General features: G+C 42.6%; 1 protein-coding gene across 1 annotated transcript in view; it reads left to right on the top strand.

Annotated features, from left to right (window-relative positions):
• bckdk (branched chain ketoacid dehydrogenase kinase) overlaps positions 1-20,070 on the top strand; it is a 42,228-nt gene that overhangs the window by 10,687 nt on the left and 11,471 nt on the right. The window contains exons 4-7 of the mRNA XM_035780140.2: positions 5,633-5,680; positions 6,901-7,020; positions 7,140-7,238; positions 8,145-8,218. Of these exons, the coding sequence (XP_035636033.1) occupies positions 5,633-5,680; positions 6,901-7,020; positions 7,140-7,238; positions 8,145-8,218 (341 nt within the window). The remainder of the gene's footprint in view (positions 1-5,632; positions 5,681-6,900; positions 7,021-7,139; positions 7,239-8,144; positions 8,219-20,070) is intronic.

Consider the following 20,070-nt stretch of genomic DNA (forward strand, 5'->3'; position numbering starts at 1 on the left):
GTTTGATGGTTGTAGCCATCAATTGTCCCATTAACAATCACCTATATTGGCAAACTATTTCATCTCAAACTTCACATTTTCTAGTTTAGGCTACTTATCGTAATGAACGATATTAGCAAAATGCCTGAAATGTATGTATAAAAGCCTGCTAGCATTTATTTGCTAGGCTGCATCTCTTAGCTTCCTATATTTTGTGAGATGGGCTTCTTAATAAAAAAAAACATGCGCCAGAGAAAATTGTTTTATGTAGAGGTGCTGACTAATGGCAAATAAGCTATAAAAATAGAGTTACACGTATGTATGTATGTATGTATGTATGTATGTATGTATGTATGTATGTATGTATGTCTTAGTCAAATACATTTAAACTCCGCTTTTCACAGTTCCTGACATTTAATCCAAGTAAATTTCCTATCTTAGTTCAGTTAGTATCACCACTTTAATTTAAGAATGTGAAATGTCCAGAATAATAGTAGAGAATTATTTCTTTCATCACATTCCCAGTGGGTGAGAAGTTTACATACACTCAATTATTATTTGGTAGCATTGCATTTATATTGTTAACTTGGGTCCAACGTTTTGGATAGCTTCCCACAATAAATTGGGTGAATTTTGGCCCATTCCTTCTGACAGCTGGTGTAACTGAGTCAGGTTTGTCGGCCTTCTTGTTCGCACATCCGCTACGGAGCCGCAGTCAAACGTCCACCCCTCATCACTGTCAAACGCTCCCTAAAACACTTCTGTGAGCAGGCCTTTCTAATCGACCAGGCCCGGGTATCCTGGAAGGACATTGACCTCATCCCGTCAGTTGAGGATGCTTGGTCATTCTTTAAAAGTAACTTCCTCACTATTTTAGATAAGCATGCACCGTTCAAAAAAATGCAGAACTAAGAACAGATATAGCCCTTGGTTCACTCCAGACCTGACTGCCCTCGACCAGCACAAAAACATCCTGTGGCGGACTGCAATAGCATCGAATAGTCCCCGCAATATGCAACTGTTCAGGGAAGTCAGGAACCAATACACGCAGTCAGTCAGGAAAGCTAAGGCCAGCTTCTTCAGGCAGAAATTTGCATCCTGTAGCTCCAACTCCAAAAAGTTCTGGGACACTGTGAAGTCCATGGAGAACAAGAGCACCTCCTCCCAGCTGCCCACTGCACTGAGGCTAGGTAACACCGTCACCACCGATAAATCCATGATTATCGAAAACTTCAACAAGCATTTCTCAATGGCTGGCCATGCCTTCCGCCTGGCTACTCTAACCTCGGCCAACAGCTCCACCCCCCCGCAGCTACTCGCCCAAGCCTCTCCAGGTTCTCCTTTACCCAAATCCAGATAGCAGATGTTCTGAAAGAGCTGCAAAAACCCGGACCCGTACAAATCAGCTGGGCTTGACAATCTGGACCCTCTATTTCTGAAACTATCCGCCGCCATTGTCGCAACCCCTATTACCAGCCTGTTCAACCTCTCTTTCATATCGTCTGAGATCCCCAAGGATTGGAAAGCTGCCGCAGTCATCCCCCTCTTCAAAGGGGGAGACACCCTGGACCCAAACTGTTACAGACCTATATCCATTCTGCCCTGCCTATCTAAGGTCTTCGAAAGCCAAGTCAACAAACAGGTCACTGACCATCTCGAATCCCACCGTACCTTCTCCGCTGTGCAATCTGGTTTCCGAACCGGTCACGGTCGACCTTGCCAAGGCTTTCGACTCTGTCAATAACCATATTCTTATCGGCAGACTCAGTAGCCTCGGTTTTTCTAATGACTGCCTTGCCTGGTTCACCAACTACTTTGCAGACAGAGTTCAGTGTGTCAAATCGGAGGGCATGCTGTCCGGTCCTCTGGCAGTCTCTATGGGGGTGCCACAGGGTTCAATTCTCGGGCCGACTCTTTTCTCTGTATATATCAATGATGTTGCACTTGCTGCGGGCGATTCCCTGATCCACCTCTACGCAGACGACACCTTTCTATATACTTCCGGCCCGTCCTTGGACACTGTGCTATCTTACCTCCAAACGAGCTTCAATGCCATACAACACTCCTTCCGCGGCCTCCAACTGCTCTTAAACGCTAGTAAAACCAAATGCATGCTTTTCAACCGTTCGCTGCCTGCACCCGCACGCCTGACTAGCATCACCACCCTGGATGGTTCCGAGCTTGAATATGTGGACATCTATAAGTACCTAGGTGTCTGGCATGACTGTAAACTCTCCTTCCAGACTCCTATCAAACATCTCCAATCGAAAATCAAATCTAGAGTCGGCTTTCTATTCCACAACAAAGCCTCCCTTCACTCACACCGCCAAACTTACCCTAGTAAAACTGACTATCCTACCGATTCTCGACAAAATAGCTTCCATCACTCTACTCAGCAAACTGGATGCAGTTTATCACAGTGCCATCCGTTTTGTCACTAAAGCACCTTATACCACCCACCACTGCGACCTGTATGCTCTAGTCGGCTGGCCCTCGCTACATATCCGTCGCCAGACCCACTGGCTCCAGGTCATCTACAAGTCCATGCTAGGTAAAGCTCCGCCTTATCTCAGTTCACTGGTCACGATGGCAACACCCACCCGTAGCACGCGCTCTAGCAGGTGTATCTCACTGATCATCCCTAAAGCCAACACTTCATTTGGCTGCCTTTCGTTCCAGTTCTCTGCTGCCTGTGACTGGAACGAATCGCTGAAGTTGGAAACTTATCTCCCTCACCAACTTCAAACATCTGCTATCTGAGCAGCTAACCGATCACTGCAGCTGTACATAGTCTATCGGTAAACAGCCCGCCCATTTTTACCTACCTCATCCCCATACTGTTTTTATTTATATACTTTTCTGCTCTTTTGCACACCAATATCTGTACCTGTACATAACCATCTGATCATTTATCACTCCAGTGTTAATCTGCAAAATTGTAATTATTCGCCTACCTCCTCATGCCTTTTGCACACAATGTATATAGACTCTCTTTTTTCTACTGTGTTATTGACTTGTTAATTGTTTACTCCATGTGTAACTCTGTGTTGTCTGTTCACACTGCTATGCTTTATCTTGGCCAGGTCGCAGTTGCAAATGAGAACTTGTTCTCAACTAGCCTACCTGGTTAAATAAAGGTGAAATAAAACATGCTTTTTCAGTTCTGCCCACATTTTCTATAGGATTGAGGTCAGGGCTTTGTGATGGCCACTCCATTACCTTGACTTTGTTGTACTTAAGCCATTTAGACACAACTTTGGAAGTATGCTTGGGGTCATTGTCCATTTGGAAGACCCATTTGCGACCAAGCTTTAACTTCCTGACTGATGTCTTGAGATGTTTCTTCAATACATCCACTTAATTTTCCTGTCTCATGATGCCATCTGTTTTGTGAAGTGCACCAGTCCCTCCTGCAGCAAAGCACCCCCACAACATGATGCTGCCATCCCGTGCTTCACGCTTGGGATGGTGTTCTTCGGCTTGCAAGCCTCCCCCTTTTTCCTCCAAACATAACGATGGTCATTATGGCCAAACAGTTCTATTTTTGTCATCAGACCAGAGGACATTTCTCAAAAAAGTACCATCTTTGTCCCTATGTGCAGTTATAAACCATAGTCTGTCCTTTTAATGGCGGTTTTTGGAGCAGTGGCTTCTTCCTTGCTGAGCGGCCTTTCAGGTTATGTCGATATATGACTCGTTTTACCGTGGATATAGATAATTTCATACCTGTTTCCTCCAGTATTTTCACAAGGTCCTTTGCTGTTATTCAGGGATTGATTTGCACTTTTAGCACCAAAGAGCGTTAATCTCTAGGAGACAGAACATGTCTCCTTCCTGAGCAGTGTGACGGCTGCGTGGTCCCATGGTGTTTATGCTTGCGTACTATCGTTTGTGCAGATGAACATTGTACCTTCAGGCATTTGGAAATTGCTCCCAAGGATGAACCAGACTTGTGGAAGTCTACAAAGTTTTGTTTCCGAGGTATTGGCTGATTTCAGAGGCACTGAGTTTGAAGGTTGGCCTTGAAATACATCCACAGGTACACCTCCAATTGACTCAGGCTCATTGACATCATATCAGAAGCTTCTAAAGCCATGGGATAATTTTCTGGAATTTTCCAAGCTGTGTAATGGCACAGTCAACTTTGCATGTAAACTTCTGACCCACTGGAATTGTGATACAGTGAAATAATCTGTCTCTAAACAACTGTTGGAAAAATGAGTTGTCATGCACAATGAAGATATAATAATATCCTTGCCAAAACTATAGTTTGTTAATACGAAATTTGTGGAGTGGTTGAAAAACAAGTTTTAATGACTCCAACCTAAGTGTATGTAATCTTTGTGTGTGTGTGTGTGTGTGTGTGTGTGTATATATATATATATATATATATATATATATATATATATATATATATATATATATATATATATATATATATATCCCAGTAAATTATTGGTTAAATCACCAACTCTTTATTATGTAACAAACAATGGCCCCTCACTCTATGCCTATGGAACTGTAATCAATTCAATTAAGTCATTAGTCTATCAGCATACAAAGTTTCTGCTTGAGAACTAAAAGTTATTCTATAGAGCTAGAGTTGATGGGCCATCTGTCACATTAGAGGTTTTCCTTTGTCTAGCTGCCATGTGCAGTGTTAAGCTTTTTCTACTCCTCCCTCTGTCCTCTCCTCCCTTCCCATGGCCTATTTACCTCATCTAAGCGTCTTTAAAACGGATGAACTTTTACCTAGATTTTCTCCCACAGCACCACGGTGCTTTTGTGTAATGAAATGGTGCCTGGAATGTGTCGTAAAGAAGCATGTGTTGTCTCCAGAATATTCTCCTTCCAACTAATAAATAAGAATAGCAAACAATTGTGTGGGGAATTTCATATTAGTAGGTTCGACACCCTTACCAACAACTCATAACCAGTGATTCACAAATGATTGTACATTGTTTTTTTAAAAATACATATATTTTTTTAAATATGTGGTAATATTATCCATTCACTCAAACAACTTGTCAGACTCCAGCCACCCTAGTCATAGACTGTTCTCTCTTACTGCATGGCAAGTGGTACCGAGGCATCTAAACAGCTTCTACCCCCAAGCCTTAAGACTCCTGAACATCTAGTCAAATGGCTACCCAGAATATTTGCAGGGCCCCCCTTCACCCACTCTTTTCACCACTGCTACTTTCTGTCATCTATGCATAGTCACTTTAATAACTCTACCTACATGTACATACTACTTCAAATAACCGATGCCTCCGCAAATTGACTCTGTATCGGTACCCCCTGTTTACAGTCTCGCTATTATTTCACTGTGCTCTTTAATTACTTGTTACTTTTATCACTTATTCTTAACTGTATTGCTGGTTAGGGGCTTGTAAGTAAGCATTATATTGTTAGGTCTACACCTGTTGTTTTCGGCGCATGTGACTACATTTAAAAAAAATTGAACTAGGCAGGATTTAAGCAGTTGTGCATTTGAGACATATTGGAAGACTAGGCTATAGCCTCTTAAACATCCTTTCTGTTCTTGGACTGTAGGCCAGGACACCATGGGATGTGTTGAGGCCCACTTATGGGGGCTTGGGAGGAGGGGAAATTCTAACCAACACCCCTTGTCTATTTCCTTCTCCTGCAGCATGAGCTCTACATTCGAGCCTACCACGTGTTGAGTGACTTCCCAGCAGTGAGTAGTCACAAACAGCCACACAGCGAGGGGTTGGGTTGGCCAAGTTCAAGTGTTTGACCACCAGGGCTTCCATATTTCTCTGTCCCAGTTTCTGTGGAGCTGGAGAGGCTGTCAGACTGGCATGCATGCAACTCCTCCAGGCTGACTAATGTATTTTTTGTCTGAAAGTGTCATTGCTTGGCTGAAAAGTATAGTATTTTGAATGGATATTTTGATTCTATAACGGCAAGATTTGCAACAAATACAGCTGAGATAAAATGACCACTAAGTTGAACAAAACATGAGTCCCTGTCATTTCCAAGATTTTTTTCCCCTTTCCAAGAAAAGTAATATGTGGTATACAGAGGATAGAAACTTCTTGACAACAGTGTCTTCGGAAAGTATACAGACCCCTAGACCTTTTCTCAATTTTGTTGTGTTACAGCCTTATTCTAAAATGGTTTAAATAAATAAAAAAATCCTCCGCAATCTACACACTACCCCATAATGAGAAAGCGAAAACGGGTGTACAATTTTTAATGTAATTTTTTTTTGCAGATGTGTGTTAAAAAAAATAAAAAATAAAGCAGTTTTTATTTACTTAAGTATTCAGACCCTCTCCTATGGGACTCGAAATTGAGCACAGGTGCATCCCGTTTCCATTAATCATCCTTGATGTTTCTACAACTTGGGAGTCCACCTGTGGTAAATTTAAATGGATTGGACATGATTTGGAAAGGTACACACCTGTCCTACAGTTGACAGTGCATGTCAGAGAAAAAAAAACAAGCCATTAGGTCGAAGGAAAATGTCTGCAGGTATGAAGGTCCCCAAGAACACAGTGGCGTCCATCATTCTTACATGGAAGAAGTTTGGAACCACCAAGACTCTTCCAAGAGCTGGCCGTCCGACCAAACTGATCAATCGGGGGAGAAGGACCTTGGTCGGGGAGGGGACCAAGAACCCGATGTTCACTGACAGAGCCCCCCAAACAATTTTAGAATAAGGCTGTAACGTAAAAGAAAGTGAAGGGGTCTGAATACTTTCCGAATGCACTGTATATTTAGTTATTTTTAATGGTTGTATGGATATTAACAGTTGATTCCAACCCGTTCTGTAAGTGAATTTTACTCTAGTGGAGAAATTGTCCTATTCATCTGATAGGAATGGAATTAATCCCAAATCTGATTTTGATAATGGTCAGATTTGTTCTGATTTCACTCTGCATCGTCTGTCAGATCAAGGACCAGGAGATGGAGGCTCGCTACAGTAAACTGGTGCAGCAGCTCCTGGACGACCACAAGGACGTAGTAACTCTGCTGGCCGAAGGCTTCAGGGAGTGTCGGAGGCACATTCAGGTAATGGCCATATGTAGAAGTTCTAATTTGGTTATTGGAACTGTGTGTTTTGTAATGTGACCGTAGGTTTTAAAGAATGGTGTATTCCTGGCCTTAAGAGTGTGTGTATTATGTTCCAGGATGAGACCCTGGTCCGTAACTTCCTGGACACCACCCTCACCTCCCGCCTGGGGATCCGGATGTTGGCCACACACCACCTTGCCCTGCACGAAGAAAACGTATGTCTCGCATCCACCTTTTTAGTCATTAATTGCTAACAGATGAAAAAAATGTATTATTGAGGAATGCCCACAAATGTATGGTATTATTACATTTTTATGTATTATAATTTGAAGAGGCAAAGCATTCTCAGAACGTGGTTATTTTCACACTATAAACATGTGCCAACCAGCACATGAACCCAATGTTTCACTCTGGAGCCTTTGACAAGGGCGTGCTTGCATAAATCCAACCTGTCCGCAACCCATACTTTTAGTTTGGATTATAAGTATTATTAAAAAAAACATCTGAATAGTTTGTGCAGTTGCATAGTTTCCTGGGTTCTCTCCAAATATCCACACACACACACACACTAGCTCCCCGGTGCATTAAAATGCAGTGTCACTCCTGATTCCAGATCCTGCACCTCTCATGCGAGCTAACAGGAAAAACTAAGCACGAGATGGAGAAAGCCGTTATTATCAGTGCAGTCTGCTGGCCCCATGACTTTTATGAAAGCCCCGTTTTTTATCCTTATTTTAACCAGGTAAAGCAGGCTGGCGGTGTTCAGGATGATGAATCATGTTTGCCAGTTCTGGAGACTCCCTGACTCAGGGTAGCATTGTGTTAGTTACCTGATACTCCTGCCAAAATGTATGATTTTGTTACCCAACAACACTTCGGCCTAAGTCTCTCCCGCTATTTATTGTAATCCACTCCTTTCACAGCTCAGACCTGGTTTCTTTCTGAAACATTGGTCAAATGACTGGTTACTGTTTTGTGAGATTACTGTATTATGCTAATACATTCTGGCCATTGAACTACATTGCGCATTGACCTGAAATTTGGCAAACCATCCTCTGTTTAGCATGTCAGTAATAAAGCTTGTGCATCTCCTCTTATATACCTTTCATCTTTCTTTGCAGCCTGATTTTGTGGGCATCATCTGCAGGCGACTTTCCCCCAAAAAGATCATTGAGAAATGGGTTGATTTTGCAAGGTGAGTGGTGTGTTTCGTTACCTTATTATATTGTTGGTTTAGAATAAATCTCCCACTACGTCTGGATTAGAACATGCAGTTGACATACACTTAGGTTGGAGTCATTAACTCGTTTTTCAACCACTCCACAATTGTCTTCACAAAATAGATGGCATCATGAGAGAGGACAATTATGTGGATATATTGAAGCCACATATGAAGACAGTCAGGAAGCTAAAGCTTGGTGGCAATGGGTCTAAGGTGTCAACAGTCTTTAGACATAGTTTCAGGCTTTTATTTTGAAAAACAAGTGTGAAAGATCACATTGCGTAAGTGGATAGGTGGGGGCTCTGAGTGAGTTTTGCGCTACAGAGTAAAGCTGCCATTGTTTCTCCCGGTGTTTTTGAAAAACCTACACACCCGTTTGAGATAATATCGAATATATATTTTAAAAACAACATGAGGATTGATTATAAAAACGTTTGACATGTTTCTGTGGACATTATGGATATTATTTGGAATATACGTCTGCGTTGTCTCGACTGCTCTTTCCTGTGGATTTCTGAACATAACGCGACAAACAAACAGAGGTATTTTGGGTATAAAAATCATCTTTATGGAACAAAAGGAACATTTGTGTAACTGGGAGTCTCGTGAGTGAAAACATCCGAAGATCATCAAAGGTAAACAATTAATTTGATTGCTTTTCTGATTTCCGTGACCTAGCTACTTAATGCTTAGTGTACATAATGTTATGCTATGCTATCGATAAACTTACACAAACGCTTGGATTGCTTTCACTGTAAAGCATAATTTCAAAATCTGAGACAAGTGGATTAACAAAAGGCTTAAGCTGTGTTTTGCAATATTGCACTTGTGATTTCATGAATATGAATATTTTTTAGTAATATTAGTTGACTGTGGCGCTATGCTATTCAGCGGTTGTTGACGAAAATGATCCCGCTAATAGGATGGGTAACGTCAAGAAGTTAAGGACAAACAAAGTCAATATATTGGAGTGGCCATCACAAAGCCCTGACCTCAATCCTATAGAACATTTGTGGCCAGAACTGAAAAAGCGTGTGCGAGCAAGGGGGACTACAAACCTGACTCTGTTACACAAGCTCTGTCAGGAGGAATGGGCCAAAATTCACCCAACTTATTGTGGGAAGCTTGTGGAAGGCTACCCAAAACGTTGGACCCAAGTTAAACAATTTAAAGGCAATGCTACTAAATACTAATTGAGTGTATTTCAACTTCTGACCCACTGGGAATGTGATGAAAGAAATAAAAGCTGAAATAAATCACTCTACTATTATTCTGACATTTCACATTCTTAAAATAAAATAAGAATAGGGCTTCACAGCAAGAAAATCCAGCAAGCGCCAGGACCGTCTCCTAAAGATGATTCTGCTGCGGGATCGGGGCACCACCAGTACAGAGCTTGCTCAGGAATGGCAGCAGGCAGGTGTGAGTGCATCTGCACGCACAGTGAGGCAAATACTTTTGGAGGATGGCCTGGTGTCAAGAAGGGCAGAAAATAATCCACTTATCTCCAGGAAAAACATCAGGGACAGACTGATATTCTGCAAAAGGTACAGGGATTGGACTGCTGAGAACTGGGGTAAAGTAATTTTCTCTGGTGAATCCCCTTTCCGATTGTTTTTTTTTTTGGGGCATCCAGAAAAAAAGCTTGTCCGGAGAAGACAAGTTGAGCGCTACCTCTTCTCTTTCTATTCTGGTTAGCGCCAGTTTGTGCTGTTCTGTGAAGGGAGTAGCACATAGTGTTGTACGAGATCTTCAGTTTCTTGGCAATTTTTCGCATGGAATAGCCTTAATTTCTCAGAACAAGAATAGACTGAAATTCATTAGAAAGGTCTTTGTTTCTGGCCATTTTGAGCGTGTAATCGAACCCCACAAATGCTGATTCTCCAGATACTCAACTAGTCTAAAGAAGGCCGGTTTTATTGCTTTTTTAATCAGGACAACAGTTTTCAGCTGTGCTAACATAATTGCAAAAGGGTGCAGTCGTCTTAAGGCACTGCACCGCAGTGTCACTAGAGATTCTAGGTTTGAGTCCAGACTCAGTTGCAGCTGGCCGTGACCGGGAGACCCATGGGGTGGCGCACAATTGGCCCAGCGTCCGAGTTAGGGGAGGGTTTGGCCTGCAGCGATGTCCTTGTCCCATCACGCACTAGCGACTCCTGTGGCGTGCAGGTTGCAGTGCACGCTGACACGTTTGCCAGGTGTACGGTGTTTCCTCCGACACTGGTGTGTCTGGGTTGTGGGCATTGTGTCAAGAAGCAGTGCGGCTTGGTTGGGTTGTGTTTCGGGAGGATGCACGGCTCTCGACCTTCACCTCCCCCGAGTCCATACAGGTGTTGCAGCAATGAGACAAGACTGTAACTACCAATTGGGTAGAAAAGGGTAAAGAAAGAATAAATGTCCAAGACGGTTAAAAAAGGTGGCAGTCCTATATTTAGGAAATATAAGAAAGCTCAGAAAGTGTGTGTGTGTATATTATTTTTAACTCTTTGTGGGTAGGCTCACCTCTCCATACTTCCATATATATATATTATTTTGTACTGGTTACCTTCAGACAAGTCTTGTTACATTTGTGGGTGCCGTAGAGTAAAATGTGAGACTCTCCGAGAGAGTGAGAGAGAGACTATTTTAAGCCAATTTTAAGCGCCTGGAGTTTCTCCCAATCTTTCTGTATTGGCTGACAAAGGCCAAGTTTGACACGTTGGTCTACCTGTTAGGTAGCCAAATTGACATGATCCGTCAATGTCTGTGTGTATAGGTGATTTTCAGAAGTAATCATGATTAAACAGTCTTAAAAATCAATGTTGTCAATTATATATATTTGTGTGAATTTTACCCCTTTTTCTACCCAATTTCATGGTATCCAATTGTTTAGCAGCTACTATCTTGTCTCATCGCTACAAAAAGTACAGAACTTAACATATTTAGGCAACTTTTATAAAGTTTCAAGCATGCAAACATTATTTCTAGCTGCGATACATGGGCAAATGTGCCCTTCTGCTGCTTGACAGGCAAAGCCCACAATGGATGGAAAATGAACTCAAACCACTGATGCCTGTCAGGTATCGTACACTTTTGTATTTATTTTATATAACTCAAATATCCAATTAAATGGTGGTCAATATTGAGAGCTGGAGGAGTTGTGTTTTGTGCTGTAAAGCATTGGAGCTGGCTTTCCCCCTAGCTGGGAATGTGGCATGTTTGAAATCAAACTAAATATGATATTGATACAGTGCCTTGCGAAAGTATTCGGCCCCCTTGCACTTTGCGACCTTTTGCCACATTTCAGGCTTCAAACATAAAGATATAAAACTATTTTTTTGTGAAGAATCAACAACAAGTGGGACACAATCATGAAGTGGAACGACATTTATTGGATATTTCAAACTTTTTTAACAAATCAAAAACTGAAAAATTGGGCGTGCAAAATTATTCAGCCCCTTTACTTTCAGTGCAGCAAACTCTCTCGAAGTTCAGTGAGGATCTCTGAATGATCCAATGTTGACCTAAATGACTAATGATGATAAATACAATACACCTGTGTGTAATCAAGTCTCTGTATAAATGCACCTGCACTGTGATAGACTCAGAGGTCCGTTAAAAGCGCAGAGAGCATCATGAAGAACAAGGAACACACCAGGCAGGTCTGAGATACTGTTGTGAAGAAGTTTAAAGCCGGATTTGGATACAAAAAGATTTCCCAAGCTTTAAACATCCCAAGGAGCACTGTGCAAGCGATAATATTGAAATGGAAGGAGTATCAGACCACTGCAAATTTTTTTAAATAATATTTTTTATTTTTTATTTCGCCTTTATTTAACCAGGTAGGCTAGTTGAGAACAAGTTCTCATTTGCAACTGCGACCTGGCCAAGATAAAGCATAGCAGTGTGAACAGACAACAGAGTTACACATGGAGTAAACAATTAGCAGTCAATAACACAGTAGAAAAAATGGGCAGTCTATATACAATGTGTGCAAAAGGCATGAGGAGGTAGGCGAATAATACAATTTTGCAGATTAACACTGGAGTGATAAATGATCAGATGGTCATGTACAGGTAGAGATATTGGTGTGCAAAAGAGCAGAAAAGTAAATAAATAAAAACAGTATGGGAATGAGGTAGGTGAAAATGGGTGAGCTATTTACCTATAGACTATGTACAGCTGCAGCGATCGGTTAGCTGCTCGGATAGCTGATGTTTGAAGTTGGTGAGGGAGATAAAAGTCTCCAACTTCAGCGATTTTTGCAATTCGTTCCAGTCACAGGCAGCAGAGTACTGGAACGAAAGGCGGCCAAATGAGGTGTTGGCTTTAGGGATGATCAGTGAGATACACCTGCTGGAGCGCGTGCTACGGATGGGTGTTGCCATCGTGACCAGTGAACTGAGATAAGGCGGAGCTTTACCTAGCATGGACTTGTAGATGACCTGGAGCCAGTGGGTCTGGCGACGAATATGTAGTGAGGGCCAGCCGACTAGAGCATACAAGTCGCAGTGGTGGGTGGTATATAAGGTGCTTTAGTGACAAAACGGATGGCACTGTGATAGACTGCATCCAGTTTGCTGAGTAGAGTGTTGGAAGCCATTTTGTAGATGACATCGCCGAAGTCGAGGATCGGTAGGATAGTCAGTTTTACTAGGGTAAGCTTGGCAGCGTGAGTGAAGGAGGCTTTGTTGCGGAATAGAAAGCCGACTCTTGATTTGATTTTTGATTGGAGATGTTTGATATGAGTCTGGAAGGAGAGTTTGCAGTCTAGCCAGACACCTAGGTACTTATAGATGTCCACATATTCAAGGTCGGAACCATCTAGGGTGGTGATGCTAGTCGGGCATGCGGGTGCAGGCAGCGATCGGTTGAAAAGCATGCATTTGGTTTTACTCGCGTTTAAGAGCAGTTGGAGGCCACGGAAGGAGTGCTGTATGGCATTGAAGCTCGTTTGGAGGTTTGATAGCACAGTGTCCAATGACGGGCCGGAAGTATATAGAAAGGTGTCGTCTGCGTAGAGGTGGATCAGGGAATCGCCCGCAGCAAGAGCAACATCATTGATATATATACAGAGAAAAGAGTCGGCCCGAGAATTGAACCCTGTGGCACCCCCATAGAGACTGCCAGAGGACCGGACAGCATGCCCTCCGATTTGACACACTGAACTCTGTCTGCAAAGTAATTGTTGAACCAGGCAAGGCAGTCATCCGAAAAACCGAGGCTGTTGAGTCTGCCGATAAGAATATGGTGATTGACAGAGTCGAAAGCCTTGGCGAGGTCGATGAAGACGGCTGCACAGTACTGTCTTTTATCGATGGCGGTTATGATATCATTTAGTACCTTGAGTGTGGCTGAGGTGCACCCGTGACCGGCTCGGAAACCAGATTGCACAGCGGAGAAGGTACAGTGGGATTCGAGATGGTCAGTGACCTGTTTGTTGACTTGGCTTTCGAAGACCTTAGATAGGCAGGGCAGGATGGATATAGGTCTATAGCAGTTTGGGTCCAGGGTGTCTCTCCAGGGTGACTGCGGCAGCTTTCCAATCCTTGGGGATCTCAGACGATATGAAAGAGAGGTTGAACAGGCTGGTAATAGGGGTTGCGACAATGGCGGCGGATAGTTTCAGAAATAGCGGGTCCAGATTGTCAAGCCCAGCTGATTTGTACGGGTCCAGGTTTTGCAGCTCTTTCAGAACATCTGCTATCTGGATTTGGTTAAAGGAGAACCTGGAGAGGCTTGGGTGAGGAACTACGGGGGGGGGGCGGAGCCGAGGTTGGAGTAGCCAGGCGGAAGGCATGGCCAGCCGTTGAGAAGTGCTTATTGAAGTTTTCGATAATCATGGATTTATCGGTGGAGACCGTGTTTCCTAGCCTCAGTGCAGTGGGCAGCTGGGAGGAGGTGCTCTTGTTCTCCATGGACTTCAGTGTCCCAGAACTTTTTGGAGTTGGAGCTACAGGATGCAAACTTCTGCCTGAAGAAGCTGGCCTTAGCTTTCCTGACTGACTGCGTGTATTGGTTCCTGACTTCCCTGAACAGTTGCATATCACGGGGCTATTCGATGCTATTGCAGTCCGCCACAGGATGTTTTTGTGCTGGTCGAGGGCAGTCAGGTCTGGAGTGAACCAAGGGCTGTATCTGTTCTTGGTTCTGCATTTTTTGAACGGAGCATGCTTATCTAAAATGGTGAGGAAGTTACTTTTAAAGAATGACCAGGCATCCTCAACTGACGGGATGAGGTCAATGTCCTTCCAGGATACACGGGCCAGGTCGATTAGAAAGGCCTGCTCACAGAAGTGTTTTAGGGAGCGTTTGACAGTGATGAGGGGTGGTCGTTTGACTGCGGCTCCGTGGCGGATACAGGCGATGAGGCAGTGATCGCTGAGATCCTACCAAGACCTGGCCGTCCCTCTAAACTTTCAGCTCATACAAGGAGAAGACTGATCAGAGATACTGCCAAGAGGCCCATGATCACTCTGGATGAACTGCAGAGATCTACAGCTGAGGTGGGAGACTCTGTCCATAGGACAACAATCAGTCGTATATTGCACAAATCTGGCAAGAAGAAAGCCATTTCTTAAAGATATCCATAAAAAGTGTTGTTTAAAGTTTGCCACAAGCCACCTGGGAGACACACCAAACATGTGGAAGAAGGTGCTCTGGTCAGATGAAACCAAAATTGAACTTTTTGGCAACAATGCAAAACGTTATGTTTGGCGTAAAAGCAACACAGCTCATCACCCTGAACACACCATCCCCACTGTCAAACATGGTGGTGGCAGCATCATGGTTTGGGCCTGCTTTTCTTCAGCAGGGACAGGGAAGATGGTTAAAATTGATGGGAAGATGGATGGAGCCAAATACAGGACCATTCTGGAAGAGAACCTGATGGAGTCTGCAAAAGACCTGAGACTGGGACGGAGAGTTGTCTTCCAACAAGACAATGATCCAAAACAAAGCAAAATCTACAATGGAATGGTTCAAAAATAAACATATCCAGGTGTTAGAATGGCCAAGTCAAAGTCCAGACCTGAATCCAATCGAGAATCTGTGGAAAGAACTGAAAACTGCTGTTCACAAATGCTCTCCATCCAACCTCACTGAGCTCGAGCTGTTTTGCAAGGAGGAATGGGAAAAAATTTCAGTCTCTCGATGTGCAAAACTGATAGACATACCCCAAGCGACTTACAGCTGCAATCGCAGCAAAAGGTGGTGCTACAAAGTGTTAACTTAAGGGGGCTGAATAATTTTGCACGCCCAATTTTTCAGTTTTTGATTTGTTAAAAAAGTTTGAAATATCCAATAAATGTCTTTCTACTTGTTGTTGATTCTTCACAAAAAAAGACAGTTTTATATCTTTGTAAAAAAAAAAAATTAATCTTTTATTTTTGCATTTTCCAATTAAGAACATTCAAAACAAAAGTGAAAAGATATTGGACAACGATAGGACAAAGTGATAGTAACAGACGAACGTAAAAAAAATAAATGATACAATAATAAATAAAAATAACGAGACATTGGATCAGCTGCCGTAGGCTACATAATATACATTACGTGTGAAACATTATGTGAGGATTATATATAGATTCAATCAATGAGATGTGGGGGGAGATTCTCCATATAGTCAATAAAAGGTTGCCAAATTCTGTAAAATGTCTAACTTATTCCTCAAGCAGTAAGTGATTTTCTCCAAAGGGATACAACTATTAACCTCCGAAAGCCACATTGCAACTGGCAGGGAGGAATCCAATTTCCATTTCAAGGCAATACATTTCTTGGCAATCGCTAGCAATATTTATGTTAGCTTTATAGTATGGCTTTGCCTAAGAATGGTGTTTGTAAAGTTACCCAGTAGACAGACCTCCGGGTCTAAAGGGAATGCAACCCCGTGAATTGAGGATATGGTATCGCATACCCCCTGCCAGAAAACGTGTAGTTTTGAACACTGCCAAGTGGAATGGAGGAATGTTCCTTCATCTGAGCCACATCTAAAACATAGGGAGGAGATATCTGGGTTGAACTTGTGCAGTCTAGATGGGGTGATATAGAGCTGATGGAGGAAATTAAACTGGATCAGTCTGTATCTGGAGTTCAATGTGGATGTAACCCCATCCCTGCATAGGTCACTCCATAGATCCTCATCAAGATCAATACCCAGATCTCTCTCCCATCTAAGTCGGGGTTTATCTAGCCCAGGCAGTGTTAGTCCTGACATAAGAGCATTGTAAACACGGGAAATGGTCTTGAACAGTGGTTGGTCTGCGTGGCAGAGTTGTTCAATTAGTGACATCTTAGGTAGGTTCCATTGTCCTTTGAGAGTCACCCTAATAAAGTTTCGTAGTTGTAGGTAGCTAAAGAAGTCCCTGTTAGGCAAGTGGTATTTATGTTTCAGCTGATCAAAAGACATAAGAACTCCCTCCTCGTAACAATGTTCCAGAAGAGTGATTCCCTTATCAGACCATGGTCTAAAGTTACGATTCTGGAAAAACATAGGGATCAATCTATTGTTCCATAAAGGGGTTTTGGGGGAAAGGAATCCCCCTCGTCCGAACAGCTCATGCAGTTTGCACCATGCCAGGACAGAATGTATGATTAAAGGGTTGTCTGTGATGTTTTTTATAGATTTTCTGTCCCATTTGTAAAACAGATCTGCCCCGGTGTCATCATTTACGTCAAGCTTTTCAATGTTCAACCATGAGGGAGAGGGACCATTGTCAAACCTCTGAGTCAGAATCCTAGACTGTGCAGCCCAGTAGTACATTCTAAAATTGGGGAGGTTTAAGCCCCCTTGAATGTAATCAAGGGTCAGTTTATCCAGGCCAACCCTAGGGGTTTTGCCGTGCCAGATAAACCGTCTGGTCAGCTTGTCGAGAGAGGAAAAAAATGCTGCGGGAACAGGGATAGGGAGAGATTGAAACAGATATAGAAACCTGGGCAGGACATTCATTTGAATTACATTGATTCTACCCAGTAGAGTGAGAGGTAAGTCCATCCATTTACAAAGGTCAACCTCCACCTTTTGCAACAAACTGGCCAGATTGAGTTTATAGAGGTTGTTCAGATTACCATCCACCATTATGCCCAAATATGTGAAGCCCATAGGTGACCATCTAAAAGGAAACTTGTGCTTGATGGTATGATGGTCAAAGACAGACAACGGTAAGATTTCGCTTTTATCAAGATTGACCTTATATCCAGAGAAAGAATTATAACACTATAGTAGTAGGATCTGCAAGTGAGAGAGGGAGTGTTCTGGGTTTGTTAGGAATAAGATAAGGTCGTCCGCAAAGAGTGATAATTTATGGATATGGGGGCCCACCTCAAAGCCATGTATGTCAGGGCACGTTCTAATAGCCTCAGCCAACGGTTTGATGGCGAGGGCAAAGAGGTGGGGGCTAATTGGGCAACCTTGTCTGTTCCCCCTATAAAGAGGGAAAGAGGAGGAAGTAATCCCATTTGTAGCAATCCTAGCTTTAGAGATTTGTAGAGTGATTTTATCAAATTTACAAACACAGTACCTAAACCAAACTTTTCCAAGACGCGAAAGAGGTATGGCCATTCAACCCTATCAAAGGCCTTTTCAGCGTCGAGGGAGACTGCGACACCAGGTACTTTGTTTTTGTTAGCAAGGTCAATTATATCAAAGAACCTTCTGAGATTATTGGAGGACAATCTGTTAATTATGAAGCCAGGCTGATCTGGGTTGACCAACAGGGGAAGACATGACTCCAGTCTCTTAGATAGCATCTTGGTGACCAGTTTACAATCTGTGTTAAGGAGAGAGATTGGTCTATAGGAGGTGCACTTTAGCGGGTTTTTCCCTTTCTTGTGGATTACAGTAATCGCTGCTTGAGAGAAGGACTCTGGAAAGCAGTTGTCTTCTCTGGCTTTTTTAAGTACCTCCATAAGGTAGGGGACCAACAGCTCCCTAAATTCTTTATAGAACTCTGGAGGGAAGCCATCCTCCCCAGGAGATTTATTAGAAGGTAAGGATTTAATGGCCTCCAACAATTCAGGGACTGAGAAGTGTTCACTCAGGCGCTCGCTGTCTTCCCCTGACAGGCATGGGAGGTTGAGAGAGGAGAGAAAGGAGTCTATCTCTGATAGATCATCGCTTGATTGGGAAGTGTAGAGGTCTTCATAGTATTTCTTAAAAGTATTATTAATTTCAGTAGGGTCGAAAGATATCTCTTTAGTGAGTTTCTATGGCATTAATTGTCCTCTTACTTTCCTCTGCTTTCAGTTGCCATGCCAATACTTTGAGCTTTCTCTTCTCTCCAAGCTCATAATAACACTGTTTTGATTTAGTGATGGCCCTTTCAGCTTGATATGTGTTCAGAATATTATATTTAAGTTTTTTATTTACCAAAAGCCTGTATAGATCTTTAGTCGGGCCTCTTTGGTAGGTTTTCTCTAGCTCGGAGATTTCAGATTCAAGAGCACTCAGTTCCGCACCGTGTTTTTTCTTCAGCCCTTTAGTATAGGAAATAATCTGTCGCCTCAGGTAGGCCTTCAATGTGTCCCAAAGAATGAAGCTGTCAGGAGCAGAGGGTTTGTTTGTCAAAGTAAAAATATTGATGAATGCACAAAATTCAGGTTGCTTTAGAAGTGTAGAATTTAGTCTCCATCTATATGCTCCATTTACCTTGGTAGGAATGGAGATTGATAATACCAGAGGAGAATGGTCACTAAAGCAATCTGGGGAGATACTCGACATCTAACACTCTATGAAACAGTTGTGTCGAAAGTCAAAAGTTAAAAGTTATCTATGCGTGTGGGTGTGAATAAAAAGAGTAGTCACTATCCTGTGGGTGCAACTGTCTCCAGATGTCTAGTAAATTGAGATCTTTCATGAATGACATGGTGAGCTTGCCGGCTTTGGTAAGAAGTGAGGGTAAGAAGTGAGGGTTTATCAGAAGACCTATCAAGAACTGTATCTAAGCAAAAATTAAAATCTCCTCCAACCAGTAGCCATCCTGGTGGTGCTTGAGCAACCTGAAGGAAGACATTCTGAATAAAAATATGGTCATCGAAGTTAGGAGCATAAATATTCAATATGGTCCAAGACTCTGAAAACATATGCCCCTGCACCAAAACAAACCTGCCAGAGGAATCAGAGATGGTGTTGACGCAGAAGGGGATGTGTCTACTTATCAAAATTGCAGTTCCTCTTGCTTTGGAGTTAAAAGAGGATGCAAAAACTTGTCCTACCCATTCCCTCTTCAATTTCTTGTGTTCACTGGCTGTAAGATGTGTTTCTTGTAAAAACACAATGTCAGCCTTTAATTTCTTAAGGTATGTATCTTTTCCTTTTAATCGGGCTGTTAAGACCTTTTACGTTGAATGTGACATATTTTAGTGGATTAAGCATAGGTTGGGTTTCAAATATGTAACTGAATAGAAATCGATCATATGCAGATAATTAGGAAATGTTTCAACTTTGGTTTGAGCACAAGTGACATGTGTGTGTCTCTTTAGGGAGGAAACAAACATAGAAAAAAGGAAGAGAAAAATAATAAGAATCCCACCCACCCCGATTGTCAGACTAGAACAACAGTCCCAACAATCAAACATGAATACTCTTGTAGAGATACGTTGCTGCTCGCTTTCCATCTTGCTCTTACTAGCTAAACCTTGGCGTAAACTAAAACCTGCGAGCTCTCTAAATTGAATACAAATGTTGTGAATAGATATTTATGGCTGAATATTTACTGCCCACGGTAAGGGCTGCTTGAGTCTCTTTACGAAAGATTAACATAAATGAGGGGGAAAGCAGTGGGCCTAAACCGACTTATTGCTTCGCCCAGTAGATGTGGACAAAAGCAAAATATACTCCCCTGTAAATG

Source organism: Oncorhynchus keta, chromosome 11 (genome assembly GCF_023373465.1).
Source record: "Oncorhynchus keta strain PuntledgeMale-10-30-2019 chromosome 11, Oket_V2, whole genome shotgun sequence".
In the NCBI taxonomy this organism is placed as follows: domain Eukaryota; kingdom Metazoa; phylum Chordata; class Actinopteri; order Salmoniformes; family Salmonidae; genus Oncorhynchus; species Oncorhynchus keta.